This window comes from Varanus komodoensis, unplaced genomic scaffold, assembly GCF_004798865.1.
Source record: "Varanus komodoensis strain SLA01 unplaced genomic scaffold, ASM479886v1 scaffold13_3, whole genome shotgun sequence".
In the NCBI taxonomy this organism is placed as follows: domain Eukaryota; kingdom Metazoa; phylum Chordata; class Lepidosauria; order Squamata; family Varanidae; genus Varanus; species Varanus komodoensis.
The window spans coordinates 12,864,872-12,885,326 of record NW_025335409.1 but is presented as its reverse complement, the minus strand read 5'-3'; the positions used below and the strand labels follow the sequence as shown (position 1 = coordinate 12,885,326).

Genomic DNA, 20,455 nt, shown 5'->3' with positions numbered 1-20,455 from the left:
CTCGCTTTTCTTTTTCTTTTGCAATAACCCGCTCTTGGACTGCCGGCTTCCTGGAGGAGGATACTTCTAGCTGTGGGTGGAGAGTTACCTCAGATTAGCGTGTACTAAGGCGAGGCACTGGTATTACTCCTGCTACAGCTACCGGGCTTGGTTGGAAAGCGAACGTGGAGGCCGGAGAAAGGTAAGCAGCGCGTGGCCGGTCTCTCATGACCGGGCGGCGCGTGCCCTCCACGCGGTATCTTTCCTCTCCTGGTTGCATTAGAGGGAGCCCCCAGCCAATGGGGCACGGCTGTGGGTGGGCACGACGCCGTGTCCCCTCCCTCAAAAAGCGGACCTCTCTGTCTATTTGGGCTGAGCGCCTTTGCCGTGACCGAAAGGCAGCTCGGGGGCAACCAGCCGCCTCCCCGAACAGAATATATATAGTCTGATATATATATGGATGAAAGGGTTTATCCGGAGTTTCCATCTGTATGCTAGTCTTCCCGTGCCTTGGCGGGGACAAATTAGGCAGGGCGATTCCGCTCCACCACCCACCCACCGTGCCTAACAGATAAAACGGCGAGGGAAGAGTCACTTGCTTAACTTCTGTATGTCCGACTGCTGATGAAGCTACAGGAAAGGGGCCAGGTTTTGTTTTCCTTTGTTTTTATGTGTTATCTCTAACTTGTTGGAGGGGGGGGGGGAAGGAAGACAGACTCGTGGCCAGGCGTGAAGCCAAGTAAGATCATTTTGGATTTAATGAGGTTATGATGTGGCCCTTTTTGATGGCGATGTATATTACCGTACTTACTTCTGAATGGAATAAGCCTGTTCAGCTGAGTTTGGATCCTCCAGCTAGTTCCTTTCCGTGGGACTCGGCACTTCTGCCCCAAAGTATTGCCCTGACAGCACCACTGTTTCGGCTTTTTCGCTTTCCATAGTGAAATACCTTCAGCATGAAGGACAAACCAGACTTACCTCTTGGAAGGAGAAACTTTTAAATGTTATCTCCTATGATCTGGCAGTCCTTCTCCTTCTAATGCATAAGGCTAGTTTTTGTTCGTTGGAGAAGTGAGAAAATACTCTGATTGTCCCCAGATATATTATCCTTTCTCAAGAAATGACCCCTAACTTTGAAAAAAAAGGGGGGGGGTTTCCAGAAATAAGCTCAGGTTGCCTTCCTGATATTTATGTTAGTACCTACCAAAATAGTTTTTAAAAGGGACCCAGGAAGAGCAGTAGATTTGTCTCTTGTCTTGATGTAGACACCCCTCTTCTCCAGGAGTTGCAAGAAGCCCCTTTTCCATAGCACTTTGCCTTGGCACACACCAAGAACCTATCGCTGACCAGTTGGGATCTTTGGCTGATCCTTTCCATTCTGTCTAATTTCTCTTCCTCTGCTTTCTGCACTTCCTCTTCTAGTTCTTTGTGCTTTACCTTTTGCTTATTCATATTTATTGGCAGGATGAGTGTACAAACTGTGCTGGCACGTCAGTGAGGACTGCTAGCCAAACTACTCAGTTCCACTGACTACTTTGAAGAAAATGAACAGAACAGTTGGTGGAATAGGGCAGCTCCACACCTGAAGCCATCGTGCTTGACTTTTAACCATAACTAAATATTATGAACAATGAGCAAGAATTTCATATCTAGTTGGAAAGCAGTGGATCACCAACTTTTCAAGCCTTGTCTGTTTACTCAGCTCTCATCATTACAGCACAGCTGATAACTTCCTGAATTTCACTTTCCCCAGAAGTTCTGCTTGTGCAGTTTTTTCTTCTTTGTGTAGAATGAGGGTTTTTTCGTTTTTTGTTTTTCTGGTGCTATAATGTTAACAAAACTTATGTTTAAAGGATAGTAAGAAAAGGAAAGAAAAATTAGCATTGTGCTCCTTTGATTGTGGTCATACAATAAAGTATTTTTAAGTATTTAGAAAAAGACACAGCTCTCTATAGTGACCTAACCTGCCAGATATTTTTAATGTTCTACATTTTTATGATAGCTTCTGTTCAAGGTCAACGCCTGTGCATGTCTTACCTAGTTTGCTTTAACAGAGACTAGTATTTGATTAGGCAGGTAAATGTTTTGAATATACACAAATGGGTAATTTGGTTATAATGCATTAAAGCACATGCTTATAGCTGGAAAACTTCTGCTGGACAGTTTTCTGTAGTTCCTGGGAAATGTAAGAACATGTGCTTGCTTACAGCACTCACAGATTCCAGTGGGAAAAACTGATGAAGAACACTATAAATATAAAATATGCCTCTGAAACTATATCCTATCAAAAATCTAAGCAAGCCATTTTATAGATTCTGTGGATAGTAGTGACATTATATGGCTGGTTTTATAGAGAATGATTGTCATTGTGTTGACTATTAACAGCTAACAGGACTGTCACATTTAGAGCAATAGAAGGGCCTTATATTTGATAACCCAATATTTGGATAATAACAGAATCTCTTATATTTAAGAGATACAGTCAAGTTCCAAAAGCATCATTCTTGCCCAGAGGGAAGAGTACCACCCTCTGTCCTAACTCATTAGGAAAGGATTTGGTTGGATACTGTTATGTTACCTTCCAATTACAAGGAATATGCCTGTCCCATTGTTCTGGGAGCTGATAAAGAAAATATATCTGTCACTTTTTGGGTGTAGAATGAAATGTTTCTCCAGAGAAAAAATTCTGACTTGGCATCAGAAATGGAGATCTAAGAGCCATATATTTTCTTCCCCATCTTTTTATTGGCAGGTGCCTAGATAACCTCCATGTGATCCTTTCAGTGAGCATAACAATTGTATTGGTTCCAGGATGTCAGTTAGACAATGGGTGGCATTTCTTTTCTGAACCTGCCAAGCTAAATGGGTTGGACAGGTTAAGCTTCAAGCCAGTTTCAGCATGAAGAACACCATGGAACAGTCTTGGATGTTCCAGAAGTGACAAAAGCATGGAAAAAAGTCTTCTCATTTTTTTCTAAGAGGGGAGACTGTGAACCATTTATGCTGAGAACTGGGGTTATGGTTTAGCTAAATAGACTGTGGAAATGTTTGGTACTTTGCTGTGATTGGCAGATTATTGCCGTTTAATCAACTTGGCATGTAAGAGTCTTATGACCCATAAATGGGCATTAGTGACCTTTTAAAGTTGTTCCTTGCCTAGATCAAATATACACAGCTGATAGCATGCTGGACTCCTGGGACTGGGGGAACTTCAGAAGTGAACATACCTCAAATTTAGCCATGAAATTTGGAATGAAATGACAGGTCATTGCCAGAATACCAGTCGATCTTGGCACTGATTATTTAAAATAACTCATAATGGAAATTAGTTTGTTCAAAAGTCAAGTGAGGTTTGAAGGGGGACTAAGGTTTCTTCTCAATTGTACAAGCTAGGAGAATCACTTTGGGTTTTCTACCCTTTCTTTTCCCATTGTACACAGAGCCCTTTGAAATTTATTGTTGTTGTTGTTAGTCGTGAAGTCATGTCTGACCCATCGCGACCCTATGGACAACATTCCTCCAGGCCTTCCTGTCCTCCATCATCCCCCAAAGTCCACTGAAGCTCACACCAACTGCTTCAGTGACTCCATCTAGCCACCTCATTCTCTGCTGTCCCCTTCTTCTTTTGCCATCAATTGTTCCCAGCGTTAGGCTCTTTTCCAGGGAGTCCTTCCTTCTCATTAGGTGGTCAAAGTATTTGAGTTTCATCTTCAGTATCTGGCCTTCGAAAGAGCAGTCAGGCTTGATCTCCTCTAGGACTGACCAGTTGGATCGCCTTGCGGTCCAAGGGACTTGCAGGAATCTCCTCCAGCACCACAATTCAAAGGCCTCAATTCTTCAGCGCTCAGCCTTCCTTATGGTCCAACTTTCACAGCCATACATTGCAACTGGGAAAACCATAGCCTTGACTATACGCACTTTTGTTGGCAGGGTGATGTCTCTGCTTTTTAGTATGCTGTCTAGATTTGCCATAGTTTTCCTCCCCAGGAGCAAGTGTCTTTTAATTTCTTGGCAGCAGTCCCCATCTGTGGTAATCTTGGAGCCCAGGAAAATAAAATCTGTCACTACCTCCATTTCTTCCCCATCTATTTGCCAGGAAGTGAGAGGACCAGATGCCATGATCTTAGTTTTCTTAATGTTGAGTTTCAAGCCAACTTTTGCATTCTCCTCCTTCACCCACATCACGAAGCTCTTTAGTTCCTCTTCACTTTCTGCCATGAGAGTGGTATCATCTGCATATCTGAGGTTGTTGATATTTCTCCCAGCAATCTTAATTCTAACTGGTGATTCATCTAGCCCCGCCTTTCCCATGATGTGCTCTGCATATAAGTTAAATAGGCAGGGTGACAGTATACAGCCTTGCCGAACTCCTTTCTCAATTTTGAACCAATCAGTGGTTCAGTTCTCACTGTTGCTTCTTGACCCACATATAGGTTTCTCAAGAGAAACCTATATGGTCTGGTACTCCCATCTCTTTAAGAACTTGCCACAATATGTTGTGATCCACACAATCAAAGGCTTTAGCATAGTCAATGAAGCAGAAGTAGATGTTTTTCTGGAACTCCCTAGCTTTCTCCATGATCCAGCATATGTTGGCAATTTGATCTCTAGTTCTTCTACCTCTTCGAAATCCCACCTGTACTTCTGGTAGTTCTCGGTCCACATACTGCTGGAGCCTAGCTTGTAGGATTTTGAGCATAACTTTGCTAGCATGTGAAATGAGTGCAATGGTGCGGTAGTTTGAACATTCTTTGGCATTGCCCTTCTTTGGGATTGGAATGTAAACTGACCTTTTCCAATCCTGTGGCCACTGTTGAGTTTTCCAAGTTTGCTGGCATAGTGAGTGTAGCACTTTTACTGCATCGTCTTTTAAGATTTTGAATAGCTCAGCTGGAATACTGTCACCTCCACTAGCTTTGTTGTTGCTCAGACTTCCTAAGGCCCATTTGACTTCACATTCCAGGATGTCTGGCTTGAGGTCAGTGACCACCCCATCGTGGTTATCAGGGATGCTAAGCTCTTTCTTGTATAGTTCTTCTGTGTAATCTTGCCACCTCTTCTTAATCTCTTCTGCCTCTGTTAGATCCCTGCCATTTTGGTCCTTTATCATGCCCATCTTTGCATGAAATGTTCCCTTCATATCTCCCAATTTTCCTGAAGAGATCTCTGGTTCTCCCTATTCTATTGTTTTCTTCTATTTCTTTGCACTGTTCATTTAAGAAGGCATTCTTATCTCTTCTAGCTATTCTCTGGAATTCTGCATTCAATTTGGTGTATCTTTCTCTTTCTCCCTTGTCTTTCGCTGCCCTTCTTTCCTCAGCTATTTGTAAAGCTTCCTCAGACAGCCATTTTGCTTTCTTGCATTTCTTTTTCTTTGGGATGTTTTTAGTTGCTGCCTCTTGTACAATGTTGCGCACCTCCGTCCATAGTTCTTCAGGCACTCTGTCTATCAGATCTAATTCCTTAAATCTGTTTGTCACCTCTACTGTATATTCATCAGGGATATGATTTAGATCATACCTGAGCGGCCTAGTGCTTTTCCCTACTTTCTTCAATTTAAGCCTGAATTTTGCAACCAGAAGCTCATGATCTGAGCCGCAGTCAGCTCCTGGTCTAGTTTTTACTAACTGTATACAGCTTCTCCATCTTTGGCTGCAGAGCACATAGTCAATCTGATTTCTGTGTTGACGGTCTGGTGATGTTCATGTGTAGAGTCGTCTCTTCGGTTGTTGGAAAAGAGTGTTTGCTATGACCATCGTATTCTCTTGACAAAATTCTACCAGCCTGTGCCCTGCTTCATTTTGTACTCCAAGGCCAAACTTGCCTGTCATTCTGGTTATCTTTTGGCTTCCTACTTTACTTTATGATGATAAGAAAATCATTTTTTGATGTTAATTCTAGAAAGTGTTGTAGGCTTTCATAGAACCGGTCAACTTCAGCCTCTTCAGCACCAGTGGTTGGGGCATAGACTTGGACTACTGTGATGTTGAATGGTTTGCCTTGGATTCGAACTGAGATCATTCTGTCATTTTGGAGATTGTATCCCAGTACTGCTTTTCCTAGTCTTTTATTGACTATGAAGGCTACTCCATTTCTTCTGAGGGATTCTTGCCCGCAGTAGTATACCTGACGGTCATCTGAATTAAATTCACCCATTCCTGTCCATTTTAGTTCACTGATTCGTAAGATGTTGATGTTCAGTCTTGTCATCTCTTGTTTGACCACATCCAGCTTGCCTTGATTCATGGATCTTACATTCCAGGAGTACAGATTTTTGTAGCATCGGACTCTCCTTTCATCACCAGATACATCTGCAACTGAGTATCCTTTCGGCTTTGACCCAGTCACTTCATTCTTTCTGGTGCTACTAGTACTAGCCCTCTGCTCTTCCCCAGTAGCATATTGGACACCTTCTGACCTGAGGGGCTCATCTTCCGGCATCATATCTTTTTGCCTTTTGGTACCGTCCATGGGGTTTTCATGGCAAAGATACTGGAGTGGGTTGCCAGGGCAGTATATAAATCCAATCAAATCAATCAAACAAACAATCATGTGGGTAATTGTCTCTTTAGAGACAGAGGAAGATGGAATTAAAACATCTCAGTAACTGATTTTTGTTTCCTTTGCAGCAGTTTTCACTGAATCCTGAAACTGCATTCTCTTATTTCATTATCCCAAAAGCAAACAGCAGCTCGAGGACTGGCCTAGCAGTGCCTAAAAAGAACTTGGCCCAGGTATATGTGACTGTACTATGGATTTTATTTTGGTTTTTTCTCTTTATTTCCAATTTATAGCCTGCCTTTTTCCTACAAAGGGCTCAAGGCAGCTTACATCATTCTCCCCCTCCATCTTATCCCCACAACAACAACCCTGTGAGGTAGGTTGGGCTGTGAGTCTGTGACTGGCCCAAAGTCACCCAGTTGGCTCCGTGGCCGAGCAGGGACTAGAACCCAAATCGCCTGAGTCCCATGCTCTTAACCATTACACTACACTGGCTTTGTTTTGCTTTTGTTTGTTTCATGGATTGTCAAGTGTCTTTTGTTATGTTATCTGCTCACTGATGGAATCAGATTTTTCTTTTAATGGATGTACAAGAATTCAGTTCCAGCTGTGTTAACATGAATTACTACAAGTTACTTCCCCTACCTCTGCCTCCAAATAGAAAAAAGCCCTGAAAAAGCTGGCTTGCTGTAGAATCCACAGGTTGGATTCATAGAAATCTGAATTCTTTTGAATCTGTTGCAATTTTCTCTGCCATCCCAGCAGATAATTACCTATTATTCTCCTCCTTGCTCACATTTTCCTTCTCAAAATGCACCATGTCATAGCATCTAAACTATACAGGTATACCTCAGAGATATTGCAGATTTGGTTCCAGGCCACTGCAATAAAGTGAATATCCCAATAAAGCAAGTCACACAATTTTTCTTTGTTTCCCAGATGAGGTATGCACTGTACTGCATTCTGTTAAGTGTGCATTATGTCTAAAAACAGTGTACATAGCCTTCATTAAAAATACTTTTTTGATTTAAAAAATGCTAACTATCATCTGAACCTTCAGGGAGTTGGAATCTTTTTGCTGCTCTTGCTACAATATTAACGTCAAAGATCACAGATCACCATAAGAAATATAGTAATGATGATGAAGTTTGAAATACTGTGAGAATTATTAAAATGTGACACAGAGCCATGAAGTGAGCAAAAGCTGTTGGGAAAAATGGCGCTGATGGACTGGCTCAGTGCTGGGTTGCCGCAAACCTTCAATTTGTAAATAGCACAATATCTGCAAAGCACAATAAAGCAAAGCACAATAAAATGAGGCATATTTCTATTGTAAACTTGGGGGAGCTTTTTAATCTTGGGGTAGAGTTCAGAATTTACACTACACACATTGACCTGAGCATGTTCCATGAGGGACCCGTGACACTTACAACATATTTTAAGATATAACCTTTGAAATGTATTTCCTGCCTGAGAAAACACAGGTTGTTAACCTGGGCCAGAACTCCTGCTGTGTAAACATGCCCTCAGAGGGAGAGGCTGTCACATTGTGTGGTTGTGAATCTTCTGTGCGGGCAGGAAAAGGGGCAGTCATCAGAGCAGGTCACTTCAGTGATCTGAAGTGAGAAGGGAAGTAGCTTGCCAGACTGCTTTCTGCATTGCTTTGCTATGGTCTGGGAATGCAACGCAGAACGCAGTATGTCTGGTCTTTGGCCACAAATACTGTGCCTTTGGTCATCTGCTACAATTTGCATTGCCGTAGAAACTGCCCACAGAGGTTAGACTTAAATGAATGAAGGGAGCAGAGAGAAGTGCAGAAAGAATCATTGTCCTTCTAATTTGCAAGAAGAGAAACAGAGTTTGCATGGCATATGCACACTTTGGCCATTTATTTGGCCAGAAATGGTTATAGGCAACCACAGAGCTGAATGATCCTTTATACAACTCATGATCTAGCATAAGAGTGTGACAACTCTTATCCTGGCATCTTTGAGGGACGGGGCCTTTCTAGCCTGTCAGTGCTCTTCTAGAATTAGTAAAGCCAATGGCATTAGTGTTGCTTCCCTGAGCTTGGCTTTGCATTGTTTTCCTTTACTTGTGTAAGACAGTCAGTGTGGTGTAGCGGTTAAGCGTGCAGGACTGGGAGTCAGGCAGCCTGAGTTCTAGTCCCCACCTGGCCATGGAGCCAACTGAGTGACTCTGGGCCAGTCACAGACTCTCAGCCCAACTTACCTCACAGGGTTGTTGTTGAGGGGATAAGATTGAAAGCAGGAGGAGGAAAATTATGTATGCCACTTTGCATTTGTTTAAGGAAAAAGCAGGATATAGATCTAATAAATAAATGAATAAATAAAGTATTGCATGAGTAGTGCAGAGTATGTCCTATTGCAGATTAGAAGGAAGGGGATCATTTGAACATCTGTAGTCTGCATTTAATCTCTGCATCTCCAGGCTACTTCCTTCATTCTGCAATGTAACTTTTTAAAATTGTACAGCTAAATATACTATCAGCAGCAGCTCCAGGTTTTTGATGGCCCTTCAGCAAGATCCCTTGGAGAGTCAGCACCGTGGCACTGTCTTTCCCCACCTTCTTTTTCATCCCTGCCAGCACTTGCTTGCTGGACAGGCAGAGATCCAGTGAGCAAATAGCACATGGCATCTGCTGATCCTATTTCTCACCATCCCGTTTATCTCAGCCAGAGGAGAGGCAGGGAACAAGCGGACTGGTGACCTGAGGAAGAAGAGCAGCTGCAGGGCTGCAGCTGAGGCGTGGCCCCAGCCATGCCAGGCACAATCTTGCATTTCAATGCAAGGTACACCCATCTAAGGCCCGGGCTTGGTCACAGCTCCCTGAGGAAAGGACACTCAGTAGCAAACCTGTCATCTTCTGCAAACTTTGGTGTGGGCATCTCATTTCCCACAGATAATTTCTCCAGCATGGTCAGTAGCAACCATGGCTGAAAAATCCTCCCATCTTTATGGGATATGAACCTAACAAAGGAATAATGCCTACAGCTACTACCATATTTTGTCCTTTGTTTGAGGAACGGCAAGTAGGCCTTTACAAATCACGGAGGGGGCGTGTGCTCAAACACATTTAGGTTGATACAGCACTAAGTCCTTTCAAATCTTGGCTTTATCAGTCAGATTTAAGAACGTCAGTTCTTAAGACTCTTAGTCTCTTACGTTCTTATCTTACTGATAAGGAATATTGCCAATGCTCTTGATGCTGTCACCTCAGTCATTTCCGCAACTATGCACTGAGATTGCTCAAGAGCCACTTTTCCTTCCTTATATCTTCCCTCATAATACAGAGGGACTGTATTCTGCCCTAGCACACACTTGCTGAAGAGTCAAGGCCCACATCACACAGGCTTCAAATCATTTGGGGCGTATGTGACAATATCATTACTTTTATGTACTTATGTATTTATTATGTTCTTGTACCACCCTCTGATGTTTTATGTGTGGCATCTAACACACCACCCATTGCCAGGCTTACACCTGAGAGCCACCTTTTATCTCATTCGTTTGTCTTTTCTCATGGTTTGAACAGCCAAGTCCCCTTGGTTCTGAGGCTGGTAGAGTTCAGGTTGCGCAAAATGCCACCTGCAATGGCAGGGTTTTTTTGAAGATATAACCCTCTCACCCCATATTAAAATGAACAAGTGCTAAAGCCATGGGGGAGGCATTCAGCTGCCCTGATTGTCCAAAATCTGAGAGCGGGTGGCCCTCAGGTTGCCGTCTTTCCTGTAAGTATAGCTCAGTAGGGATGTTGATCAGAATATCCTGGCCACTGTAGTCCATGCATTGGTAATGTCAGGTTTATAGTAGCTTAATGTGTTTTATGTGAGACTACCCCTGTGCTTGGTCTGGAAACTACAGATGGTGCAGAACGCAAAAGCCAGGAGGCTACCAAACCAAGTACAAGGTCTTGCTGTTGACAAGTAGGGCCCTGAACATCCTGGGACTGGGTCACTTGGTAGGATGCCTTGTCCAGCACAGACCTCACAAGTATGAAGATCACTGGAGGTGGTCTTGCTGGTTGTACCACAGTCTGTCGATGGCCAACTCACAGCAACTGGGAAACAGGGCCCTCTCTGTGGTGGCACCCAGTTTCTGGAATGATCTCCCCACTGCCTCCCAATGTTCAGGGGTGCCAATTATATCATACTTAAATGCCAATTAAAGAACCATTTCTTTTGTTAATTGCTGTGTTGTATTGATTGTAATGTGTTTATTAATGTTTTATATAGTATATATTTTAAATTATCATGTAAATGATAGTATACTTTTTGTGATTCACTTAGCAATGTTCAGTAGTGCACAGCATGTTTTGTTCACAGTGTGTTTTGTTAATTGATTAAATATATTTAATAAATAACTGTTAAATATGTTTACTATATAAATCTATTAAATTATATGGTAATAGGGTTTGGGTCAGCTTGTTGGGGATTCCAGCACTGAGTGAGGGAAAGGCTGTGACTCAGTGGCAGAATGCATGCCTTGGATGCAAAAGGGCCTCTTCCTTATCTCCAGGCAGAGCAGGAAAATCTCTGATCTGAAACTTTCCAACCTGGAAAGTTACCAATCAGTCTTGATAGTACTGGACTAGATGGACCAATGGCCTGGCTCAGTATAAAGCAGCTTTCTGTGTATCCAGGAAAAGGAGCCACATGCAAGTTATCTTTTCTGTCATCTCAAGCAAAGCTCTTTCCCAGAGTTCCAGGAAGGGAAAAGGTCCCCCAACAGATGGATGACTGACTGTTGGGTGGGGATGATGAAAGTTGTAGTGCAACACATGTGGAAGGCTGGTGTAGGGCACGTGAGGAAGCTGCCCAAGAACAGGCATCTAATGGGCATCTTTGCCTGTCGCTCTCCCTTTCCAGGTTGCCTCTCACAGGGCTAGTGGTTTGGCACAGAGGTGACTGGGGCGGTAGGAGACGGTCCTGTTGAACACCTTGAGCAGCAATATGGTGATGTTCTTTCCTGCGAGCTTCCCTTTGCCCCCTCTCTCTCCCCCACAAGTGCTGTTGGTCCCCAGTGGTGGGAGGAAGAGGAGTGAAGCCAGGATAGGTTGTTTGCCTCCTTTCTGTCCTATGTGGAAACACGTCTAGCTATTCTCCTCCCCCAGATGGAGGATTTCTCAAATTATCCTTTTTGAATGTGTCTGTTTTGATAGCAACAACAAGGAGCAGAACTTCTGTTCTCCTTCACTGAAATGTACTATGGAAGATGCTGGAGAATATGAAGTATATAATGGAGCAAACCAGAGGTATTGTGTGGAGAGGAAGGTGTATACCCAAGGAACCCTTCAAGAGCAGCTGCACAAGAAGGAAAAGACGTCTGTACCTCTTGGTCAGAAGATAGCACATTCTTGCCGGTAGGACATTTGAGTTACTGTATGCATGCTAGGCCTTGTTAAATACATCCATTGGCTTGGATTTCACATTGTCCTGTATATGGAAGGGAGTCCTATCCAGCAGAGGTGAGGAATCTGGAGATGGGGAAAGCCAACTTCTGTTGGTTTCCCCTGCATGACCTCCCACACTGTTCTGGAGGCTCCTGCAAGCCCCTGAAACAATTGAGGTGATGGGATTGCAGGAAAAGGTCAGATGGGCAAAAATCACCTCCTCATCTTCTGCTAGTGGGAGAATCCTGTGAACAGAAGTCAGCTCACAGGAATGCTAGATCCAGAGTACTGAATCTTTTGAGTCCCTCAAAAGCCAACAAAAATGCTATGGTCGTGCATCACTTTTCATGGGAATGTAAAAGCCAACCCATACATTCATAAAAAATACTGTGATACAGCTCTGTTGAGGCTGATACTTTAGCATGAATGAGGAAGGTCACATGATCTCAGATATACGTTGGATCCAGATTTAGTCATGATTGACCTAATCTATAGATTTCAATGGGTCTTTAATCTTAAATTTGACTAAACCATATTACATACACATGCTTACATGTGTGCCCAAGCACATATACATATTTTCATGCCATTTTTAAAAACTCTTGTAGCCACCCTGCATGTTGCTAGTTGGTACATTGGAAGGAAGGACCTAATCTGCTTCTAATGTGCTAAGTTTCAATCAAATTGTGTTTTTTTTAATTAGTCCTTCCAAGATATGGTAGAATAGAAAACTGGCAGAAGCAGCTGACGGTAACCAATTCAGTCAAGCAGTAAGAAATGAATTACCATGGCTCTGTTCCCATACTCAGTTGCCTGGGAGCAAGCCCCACTGAATACTGCTGGACTTATTTCTGATTAAACATGAACAGGTTTGCACTGTAAGCCTGGAATCCTCCACAAATTTGCATGGGAATAAGTCCCATTGAATTTAATAGAATTCATTTCTGAGTAGACATGCTTAGAATTGCACTTTAATTCCTGTGAATGAAGATGTAATCCTATGCATGTTTGGGCAGAAAAATGTCCTACAGCGTGGCTGTCTGTCTGACTGCAACATGCTGGAAATTGTTAACGCTTTTTCTAAGTATGCACAGGATTGTGTCATAACTTAGTCACAGGCGAGAAAAAACTGATTCCACAAGCAATTTCTATGAAGTGGGTGGCCAAGTGCACATGACTGGGTTCCCCCCACAAAAGCCAGCTGCATGCTGCCTCATTTCCATAGCAGTCTGCACCACATGCGGATTGTCATATTGCCCAGACCATGTTGTCCCTGGAGAGGGCAGGTGGTGGGAGTGCTTTCCAACCCATCCTGGAACCCTGGAATGATCCATGGATTGCCAGGTAGCTTGGAAGGCACCACTCCCACCCACTTTGCTGGGTCTGAATAATATGGCAACATGCACACAGTGCAGATAATGCTGGAAATCAAGCCGTGTGCGGCTGACCCTCACTGTGCAGGAAAACACGTCACCACAATGGCTTCTTTTCCTTTCCTGACTGTGCAAACCCAGTCACTCTTGTCTATCTATGTACAAAGAATTTATATTTTGCCCATTTCCTCCACCTGATTTTGCTTTTTCTTTTGCATTTTCAGTTGTTCTTCCAAGAAAGCCAAATCTGTTCTCTGTAGTTTTTTCCCAGTTTTTACATGGCTCCCTCGCTATCCAGTGAAGGAGTATTTGCTGGGAGACATTATCTCAGGTATAAGCACTGGAGTCATGCAGCTCCCTCAAGGTTAGTGAAATTTAACTTTTTCCCTTTCTTTTTAGAATCTTCAGACCAGCCGTTGCTTTTGTGACAGCACCATGTAGCTTGTTTGGATAAGTGTAGAAAGCTTAATACAATAAACCAGATCTGACATAATTAACTGGTGAAGACAATCCATTCCTCTCAAGAGGACTATATTCCCTCCATTTTCACATGAGGATTTCCCTGAATGAAAATTGCATCAAATCTTGCCATTTAAAAGAGCAGGCTAAACTTCCTCTTGAGCAGCCACTGGGCACAGGTGTGTTTTTTGTTTTGCTTTTTTGTTTTCCGCATAGGCAATCCCAAAACAAATAGTTCCCCAGCTGAACATTGAGGGGTACAGCCCTATATGAAAGGCACATCAAGAAGTTTAATATTTCTGTCAGCCTCGGGGGCAACCTGTATAAGAGCCAGCTTGCTTCATGGCTGGAATGGTGAACTTGCTCATGGGAAACCCAGCTGCAAATCTCTGCTTGAATATGAGACTTATACAGTTTCTTTGGCAACTTGCACGCCTTTCTCAACTCCTTAGAGAAAGGGCAGCATGCAAATATAGCAAAGTGTATCTTCTTTGGTGAGCTATTACAAATAAAAAGTATTAGTCCGAGGCCTTGTGCACACAGAGGTGTAAACACATGCCTGAACTCGACCACTACAGGTTGAGACTCGCATGAATGAATACTCTTCAGTAGCAAAAATTAGAATTCCTATGAATAGAGAACTTGTGTGCCAGAGTGAAGGTGATTGTTAGAACAATCCTCCTTGACAGCAGATCATTCAAACACAAGTGGAATGTATGGAAAGAATGGAAGGGATTTGTTTAGAATCTTGGATTGTTCTACCTTTTTTCTCTCTTTTCTCCTAGGTTTAGCTTATGCATTACTGGCAGCAGTACCCCCAGTATTTGGACTGTATACTTCATTTTATCCAGTCTTTCTGTACACTTTATTTGGAACATCCAGACACATATCAATAGGTACACCTTTTAATGCTTAAATATTGTTTTCTTTAAAACATCAGAAAAATAAAATGCTCCTTTATCTTAGAAGCATAATTGGTTGTTATTGCAGGAAGTACAACATTCCACCTTTTCACAAGAATCCTTTCCTAAACACTTAAAACACTTACAGTATGTGTCAAGCATGAACTCAACACTTCCCATAACTCACATAAAGACATTGCGGCCTTAAAATCAAATCTTGACTTCTTTAAACCGAAATTGAACTCTGTTACCTTGGTCAGTACATCTCAGTGCAACCCTGAACTGCTTCATTTGCAACTGCTTTTCATTACCTTCAATCCAGTACATGGAAAAAGGGGGTAGCCAGGTGGCTAGGAGGCTGGGTTATGAATCACTAAGTCCCTCCTTCACATTCTGCCTCAGCCATCAATTTGCTGGTTGCCTCAGACAATCCTCTCTGAATCAGCCCCTTTTCTGTAACATGTAGATAATATTTCCGGACCTTACATGTCTGTTGTGTGGATTATTGAGAGTGCATATGTGAAACTCTTTGAACATTCAAATACACATATATAAATTAGGTAATAAGGAAAGTGCTGGGCAGAGCAATCCTAAATCCCTTGGTCTGAAACCGGGGGGGGGGGGGGGCAGGGCAGGATTGTGTGCTGCCTGTTGATGGAAACAAGTTTCACTACTGTGGCAGTGAGCACACATCACTCCTGGAGGCCCCAGGGACGTGGACAGTTCTTCAGGTTTAACTGGTAACCCCTGAACAAGGCCTTCTGGGGAGAGGGGGATCAGGCCTTAGGGTTTTCTCACTGCCCCCAAGCCTGGAGCTGGCATAAAAAATCCCCACCTTGAGGAAAGGAACCATGCTGCACACCAGGAGGGTGCTTCTGCCACCCCTCAGGACACTTTACACGTGTACACCAAACCCACTGACAAAAATACTCCGGCATCTCTGCCATTCCTTGCTACAGTGGTGAGTAAGAGTATTCCTCTGAATCAAATGCTCCTCTTGCAGGAACGTTTGCTGTCATCAGCCTGATGATTGGCGGAGTGACTCGCAGAGAAGTTCCCGATGAAATGTTCAGTGTGCCAGATGCCAACGTTACGAATGGCACAGATCTTGTGAACAGCAAGGCCAGAGATGACATGAGGGTGAAAGTAGCTGTTGCCGTTACCTTGCTCTCAGGGATCATACAGGTAGTGTATCTACTGGTTCAGTAGCACATCTGAATATTGCTGCTAAACACTCGCCTTTGAGGAGTTACAGCTTCATCAGCTTCCAATCCATCCATCAGAGCTAATCTTTCCTGACCTGAAATGGTACAAAATGAATTGTTTGTACCTGAACACTGGAGAAAATAGTTTCAGACCGTACCTTGCTGAGTGCCAGGGTACAGGATGCTGCCTTAACCATATTGCCAAGCCATGTCATATTCAAAGCTGCCTGTACTATGCTCTTTAAAAAAATGAAATTCTCTTCTAAGACAGCATAATACTTTACTCCCATAATGGCTGGATTCTGGGTATGTATGGGCAGATTAAGCAGAATTGCCTGGTTTGCCGATGTTGCATAACCTCCATTGCTCCTGTTAGTCGGATTGTGTGGAGCCAAACCCCAGCTGCTGGTCACAGTGCTGCCTTCAAGCCACCTTGGCTGGAGGCCTCCTATTCATTTGCCACTTAATCTGCCTTGTAACAGGAAACCCAAGCCTGCTTCCTTGGCACCTTAATGCCTCAAGCTCTGTAATCACACACTATTTCCTCCCCACACCATGGGTGCTGTCTGAAATCACAAGAGCTGACTTCCTCTTGTGCCCTTGCTCTCCCTCCACCTGCCTATCCCACACAAATCTGCTGCAGAGGGTCTCCCTAGCCTGTGGAGCTGATTTAGGGGGTGGGAGGTAAAATCCACTCTGCCAGCAGTGTCAGTTCCACTAGTGGATGGACAGCATCAGTTTCAGGTCACAGACACCAGGCCTAGTAGAACTGGCATGCTTCTCTTCTCTGGGCAAGAAGAGGAAGGAGAGGCCTGCATGCCTACAAGGAAAGAGGTGGCTTTATCAGTAATTACCTTGAGTTGAAGATAAGTTGAAGATAAGGGCAATCAGACCAGGGCCTCAAAGTCTGAGACTCTGTACAATGTTGGCTTTTTAAATCAAGCTCGAAGTCCATGGTGTTTCCTAGAAAGTGATTCTTCTTTCTTTCTGTTAGTTGTGTTTAGGACTTCTTCGATTTGGATTTGTAGCCATTTATCTTACGGAGCCCCTGGTACGGGGATTCACCACTGCTGCAGCTGTGCATGTTTTTACCTCCCAGTTAAAGTATCTGTTTGGGATTGAGACTTCAAGCATCAGTGGAGCCCCCTCCATTCTTTCTGTGAGTAGCCGTACAGTGAAGTGACATAGGACGGGAGCATTCCCAAGCTTAAAAAGTGTCTTGGTTCACAATCCACATCAACAGAGAGCTTTCAGCCAGTCTTTGACCATCAACTGTTCATGGCTTTCACCCAGGAAACTCAGGAGCTGTAGGCTCCACAGGATCCACTGAGCCTTGCAAACCAGTTTAGGTAACAGAACCAAGGCAATTCAACCAGTTTAATGGTTGATACAGCAAGGCAATTTGCATTCCCTTTGTTTCCTAGTAGGCTATGGAGTTGCTAGATGTTATTTGTGTCCACTTGCTAAGCTACTGTTGAATGGCTTGGTCCGTGGTGGGTAGTGGGGTCTCCAGGGTTTGGGGCTGGTGGGCTGATTAGGAATCTCGAGTGAGTGTCACTGGAGTTCTCCATAATGGCTGCCACTGCAGGGGTTGTCTTTCCATAAAAGGCTGCCCTGGTTCTCTTCCCTAAGGCAAACTGATGAGGCTAAAAAAAGGCAACTTGCCCAAGTACCAAATTATAAAGCAGCAATGGAGCTGGACTCCAAAACACAAAACCACTCTTGTGGACCCAAATAAAGACACTGCCAGAGAGCAGCACTTTCCTTTACAGTATGCTAGTGTCTTTTTATTAAAAAAAAATCTCCTAAGAAATAAAATAAGAATCGGGGAGCCTGGCAAGGACTCGGAGAGATGTCTGCAGAAAACAAAAATTAACATGTTACATTTCTGGAGGCTGTCCTCCCTCCATACATGCCTGTGTTGAGCTCAGCCTGAGGATTATGACACAGGCGACAGCGACAGTACTTTGTATCTGAACCTGGCTCTGTACCAGTCGCAGTTTAAGCAGAAGACAAGGAGGGAAGGTCGGCATCTTAGAAGCTGAAGTTTACCCATGAAGTTTACCCAGCCCCACTCCATTTCTCCAAGCTCGTGCTCTTTCTTTCAAGTTTATCTTTGCACCCTTAAGGGCTAGAAACTTATCTTTAAATAAAAATGTAGATCCTCAGAGTGCTGTATTCTAAAGCCAACACCCCCTTCCACATAATGATTTAGTTCTCCTTGACTCTATAATATGATGCATTTTTCACTTTGTCTTGCAGAGCTTATTTGCTGTATTCGCAAATATCACAAAAACCAATGTAGCAGCTTTAGTTGTTGGACTAATTTGTATGGTTTTGTTGCTGAGTGGTAAGGAAATCAATGACCGCTTTAAGAAGAAACTTCCTGTCCCCATCCCTATGGAGATCATTGTGGTAAGTTGCATCATAATTTAGCTGAAGGAGCCTTCACTGAGGTTTTTGAGATTTTCTTGGGTTACTCTTATTCTTGTGTGCTTGCTTTTTTAAAGGTGGTAATCGGTACTGGAGTTTCTGCTGGAATGAATCTGTCAGAAACTTACAGAGTGAACGTTGTTGGGAATATCCCCAAAGGGTAAGGACAAGGAATTAAATGTTCTTCTTGCCTTCTTATGGTTAGGGGATTTAGTCTGGCCAGGCCATTATCATTTTTTCTGTTTTTAATCACTTGCAGGTTACGTCCTCCACAAGTACCTGATGTCAGCCTCATCCCAGCAGTATTTGTGGACGCAATTGCAATTGCACTGGTTGGGTTTTCCATAACAATCTCAATGTCCAAAATCTTTGCTCTAAAGCATGGTTATACAGTGGATGGCAATCAGGTAACTCAGCTCTGACTTAATGGCTTGGTTTGCATTCAGGGGGGGTCGGGACCAAGAGCACACTTACTGTCTCCTCCATGCTCACCACTTTCCTTCTATTTTCATTTGCTAATCATCTCATGAACATCCCATTCCTAGCCTGTTAGACATGATGTCCAAACTGAGCATTCTGGGTGGTTGATGGTTAAACAACCCAGTGCTTGAACCCATTGTCATGTCCCACCTGGAGGGGGGGTTCTTCAGACGAAGACAGCCAGCATGGCAGGCCCCAGCTACAGTCCAATTCAGGGGTTGAAGGTGCAGCTGATTGCCTTCCATTGGAAAAGCAGCCAAGACCCTCTTGGGCAGCCCCTGGAAGTCCTCAGAGGCTGGAGTCGGAGGAAATTCACCCTGTAGAAAGGAGGAGGCATTTACAGACCCAGCAGAAGTTCAAGCAGCAGACTGAGCGTGGAGCCTCCTGTAAAACAAGACGCTGGCCTAATTATCCAGCTGCACTGATTTACAGCTGGCTATAAATTAGATCAGCCAGAGTCTGCTCTCCATGAGTTGTTGTTACTGGTGTCTTTGGCTTCATTTAAGATAAATTGGATATCTAAGCTTTTGGCTTCCTTCCTGGACATTGTTTTGGACACCGCTGCCTGATTTAAACTCCGGATACACAAACCATATGGCCTTGACCTTCGGACTGAACTGGCTTATATTTTGGAAGGTAACTTAAGGACTTGGCATTTGTGGGCACAAAACAGGACAGTGTGCTGAAAAAGCAGAATACTGTTTCGGGTTCCCATCAAATTGTGCTGGGGGTGCCAACTGGGCACTTGGGTTTTGGAGCAGGAGGGGGAAGCTGGTGTGACTGAGATGGCAGGTCAGTCACAGCAGCAGCAAGGGGAGTTAGCGGACCTCTGGAGACTTGGTTTCCTTGTAACAAGCCTCCATTCAGCCAGTGGACAAGGAGGAAGGCGAGGAATGGGTGGCAAACAAATTGTCCTGCTCTGTGCCCACAAATGTCCCTGTGTTACCTTCCAGAAGATTAACTTTTGCCTGAAAAAATGCTTCTTTCCCTTTCTGTATGAAGTTCTCCTGATCTGTCAAGACACATTTGGATTGGCAACACTGCATGGTTTACTGCTCACTGTAACACTGAGCAGTCCTGAGAGCTGGCAAATGAGGATGCATCCACTGAAGAGATTTGTTTATTGCCCACCCTCCATCCAATCAGATCAATCTAATAGTGCCGTAAGGTCCTTGACTGCAAGATCTGTGATGTGGGTGCAGTCCTTTTCAGCTTTATAAGGACTGTGAAATACAGCAGTTGTGCTTATGAGCTTTAGCCACAGCTTAGAAGACTGACTGGTACTCTGTACAATTCAGTGCTTGAGCATTTTTATGCAGTCCCCTCATCCCACCCCACCCCACCCCACAATTAGTTGTAAAGCAGTTACTTATTTGGAGTTAATAATCATCTGTATAAGCACTAAACTTGGTGTACTTTGTTAATTTTCAGTGTGACTTGTTTTTATTCTCCTCTTTTCTATTGTTACAGGAACTCATTGCATTAGGCATATGTAATTCCGCAGGATCCTTTTTCCAAACATTTGCTGTCACTTGTTCAATGTCCCGGAGTCTCGTTCAAGAGGGTACTGGGGGAAAGACTCAGGTATCTACATCATGTTTGCCATTTTCCTTGCTCCAATAAGATCCAATGGGTATCTGTTTTACCCATCACAAGTATCCCATTTTATCCACACCCTGTTCAGAAGCCTAAGGTACAGCCCTGTGCACA

General features: G+C 43.6%; 1 protein-coding gene across 10 annotated transcripts in view; it reads left to right on the top strand.

The window, feature by feature from the left end:
* The window catches only part of SLC26A5 (solute carrier family 26 member 5), a 35,472-nt gene continuing 15,017 nt past the window's right edge, over positions 1-20,455 (top strand). For 2 of the 10 annotated variants that reach the window (XM_044423217.1, XM_044423218.1), the window contains exons 1-10: positions 6,413-6,713; positions 11,663-11,863; positions 13,491-13,630; positions 14,511-14,621; positions 15,631-15,812; positions 16,827-16,991; positions 18,095-18,247; positions 18,343-18,425; positions 18,525-18,672; positions 20,216-20,329. In XM_044423217.1, the coding sequence (XP_044279152.1) occupies positions 11,709-11,863; positions 13,491-13,630; positions 14,511-14,621; positions 15,631-15,812; positions 16,827-16,991; positions 18,095-18,247; positions 18,343-18,425; positions 18,525-18,672; positions 20,216-20,329 (1,251 nt within the window). In that variant the 5' untranslated portion in view covers positions 6,413-6,713; positions 11,663-11,708. Of the gene's footprint in view, positions 182-350; positions 628-688; positions 719-6,412; positions 6,714-11,075; positions 11,457-11,662; positions 11,864-13,490; positions 13,631-14,510; positions 14,622-15,630; positions 15,813-16,826; positions 16,992-18,094; positions 18,248-18,342; positions 18,426-18,524; positions 18,673-20,215; positions 20,330-20,455 lie in introns of those variants that run through there. The other 8 variants (XM_044423211.1, XM_044423209.1, XM_044423208.1 and 5 more) reach the window with 8 other exon arrangements.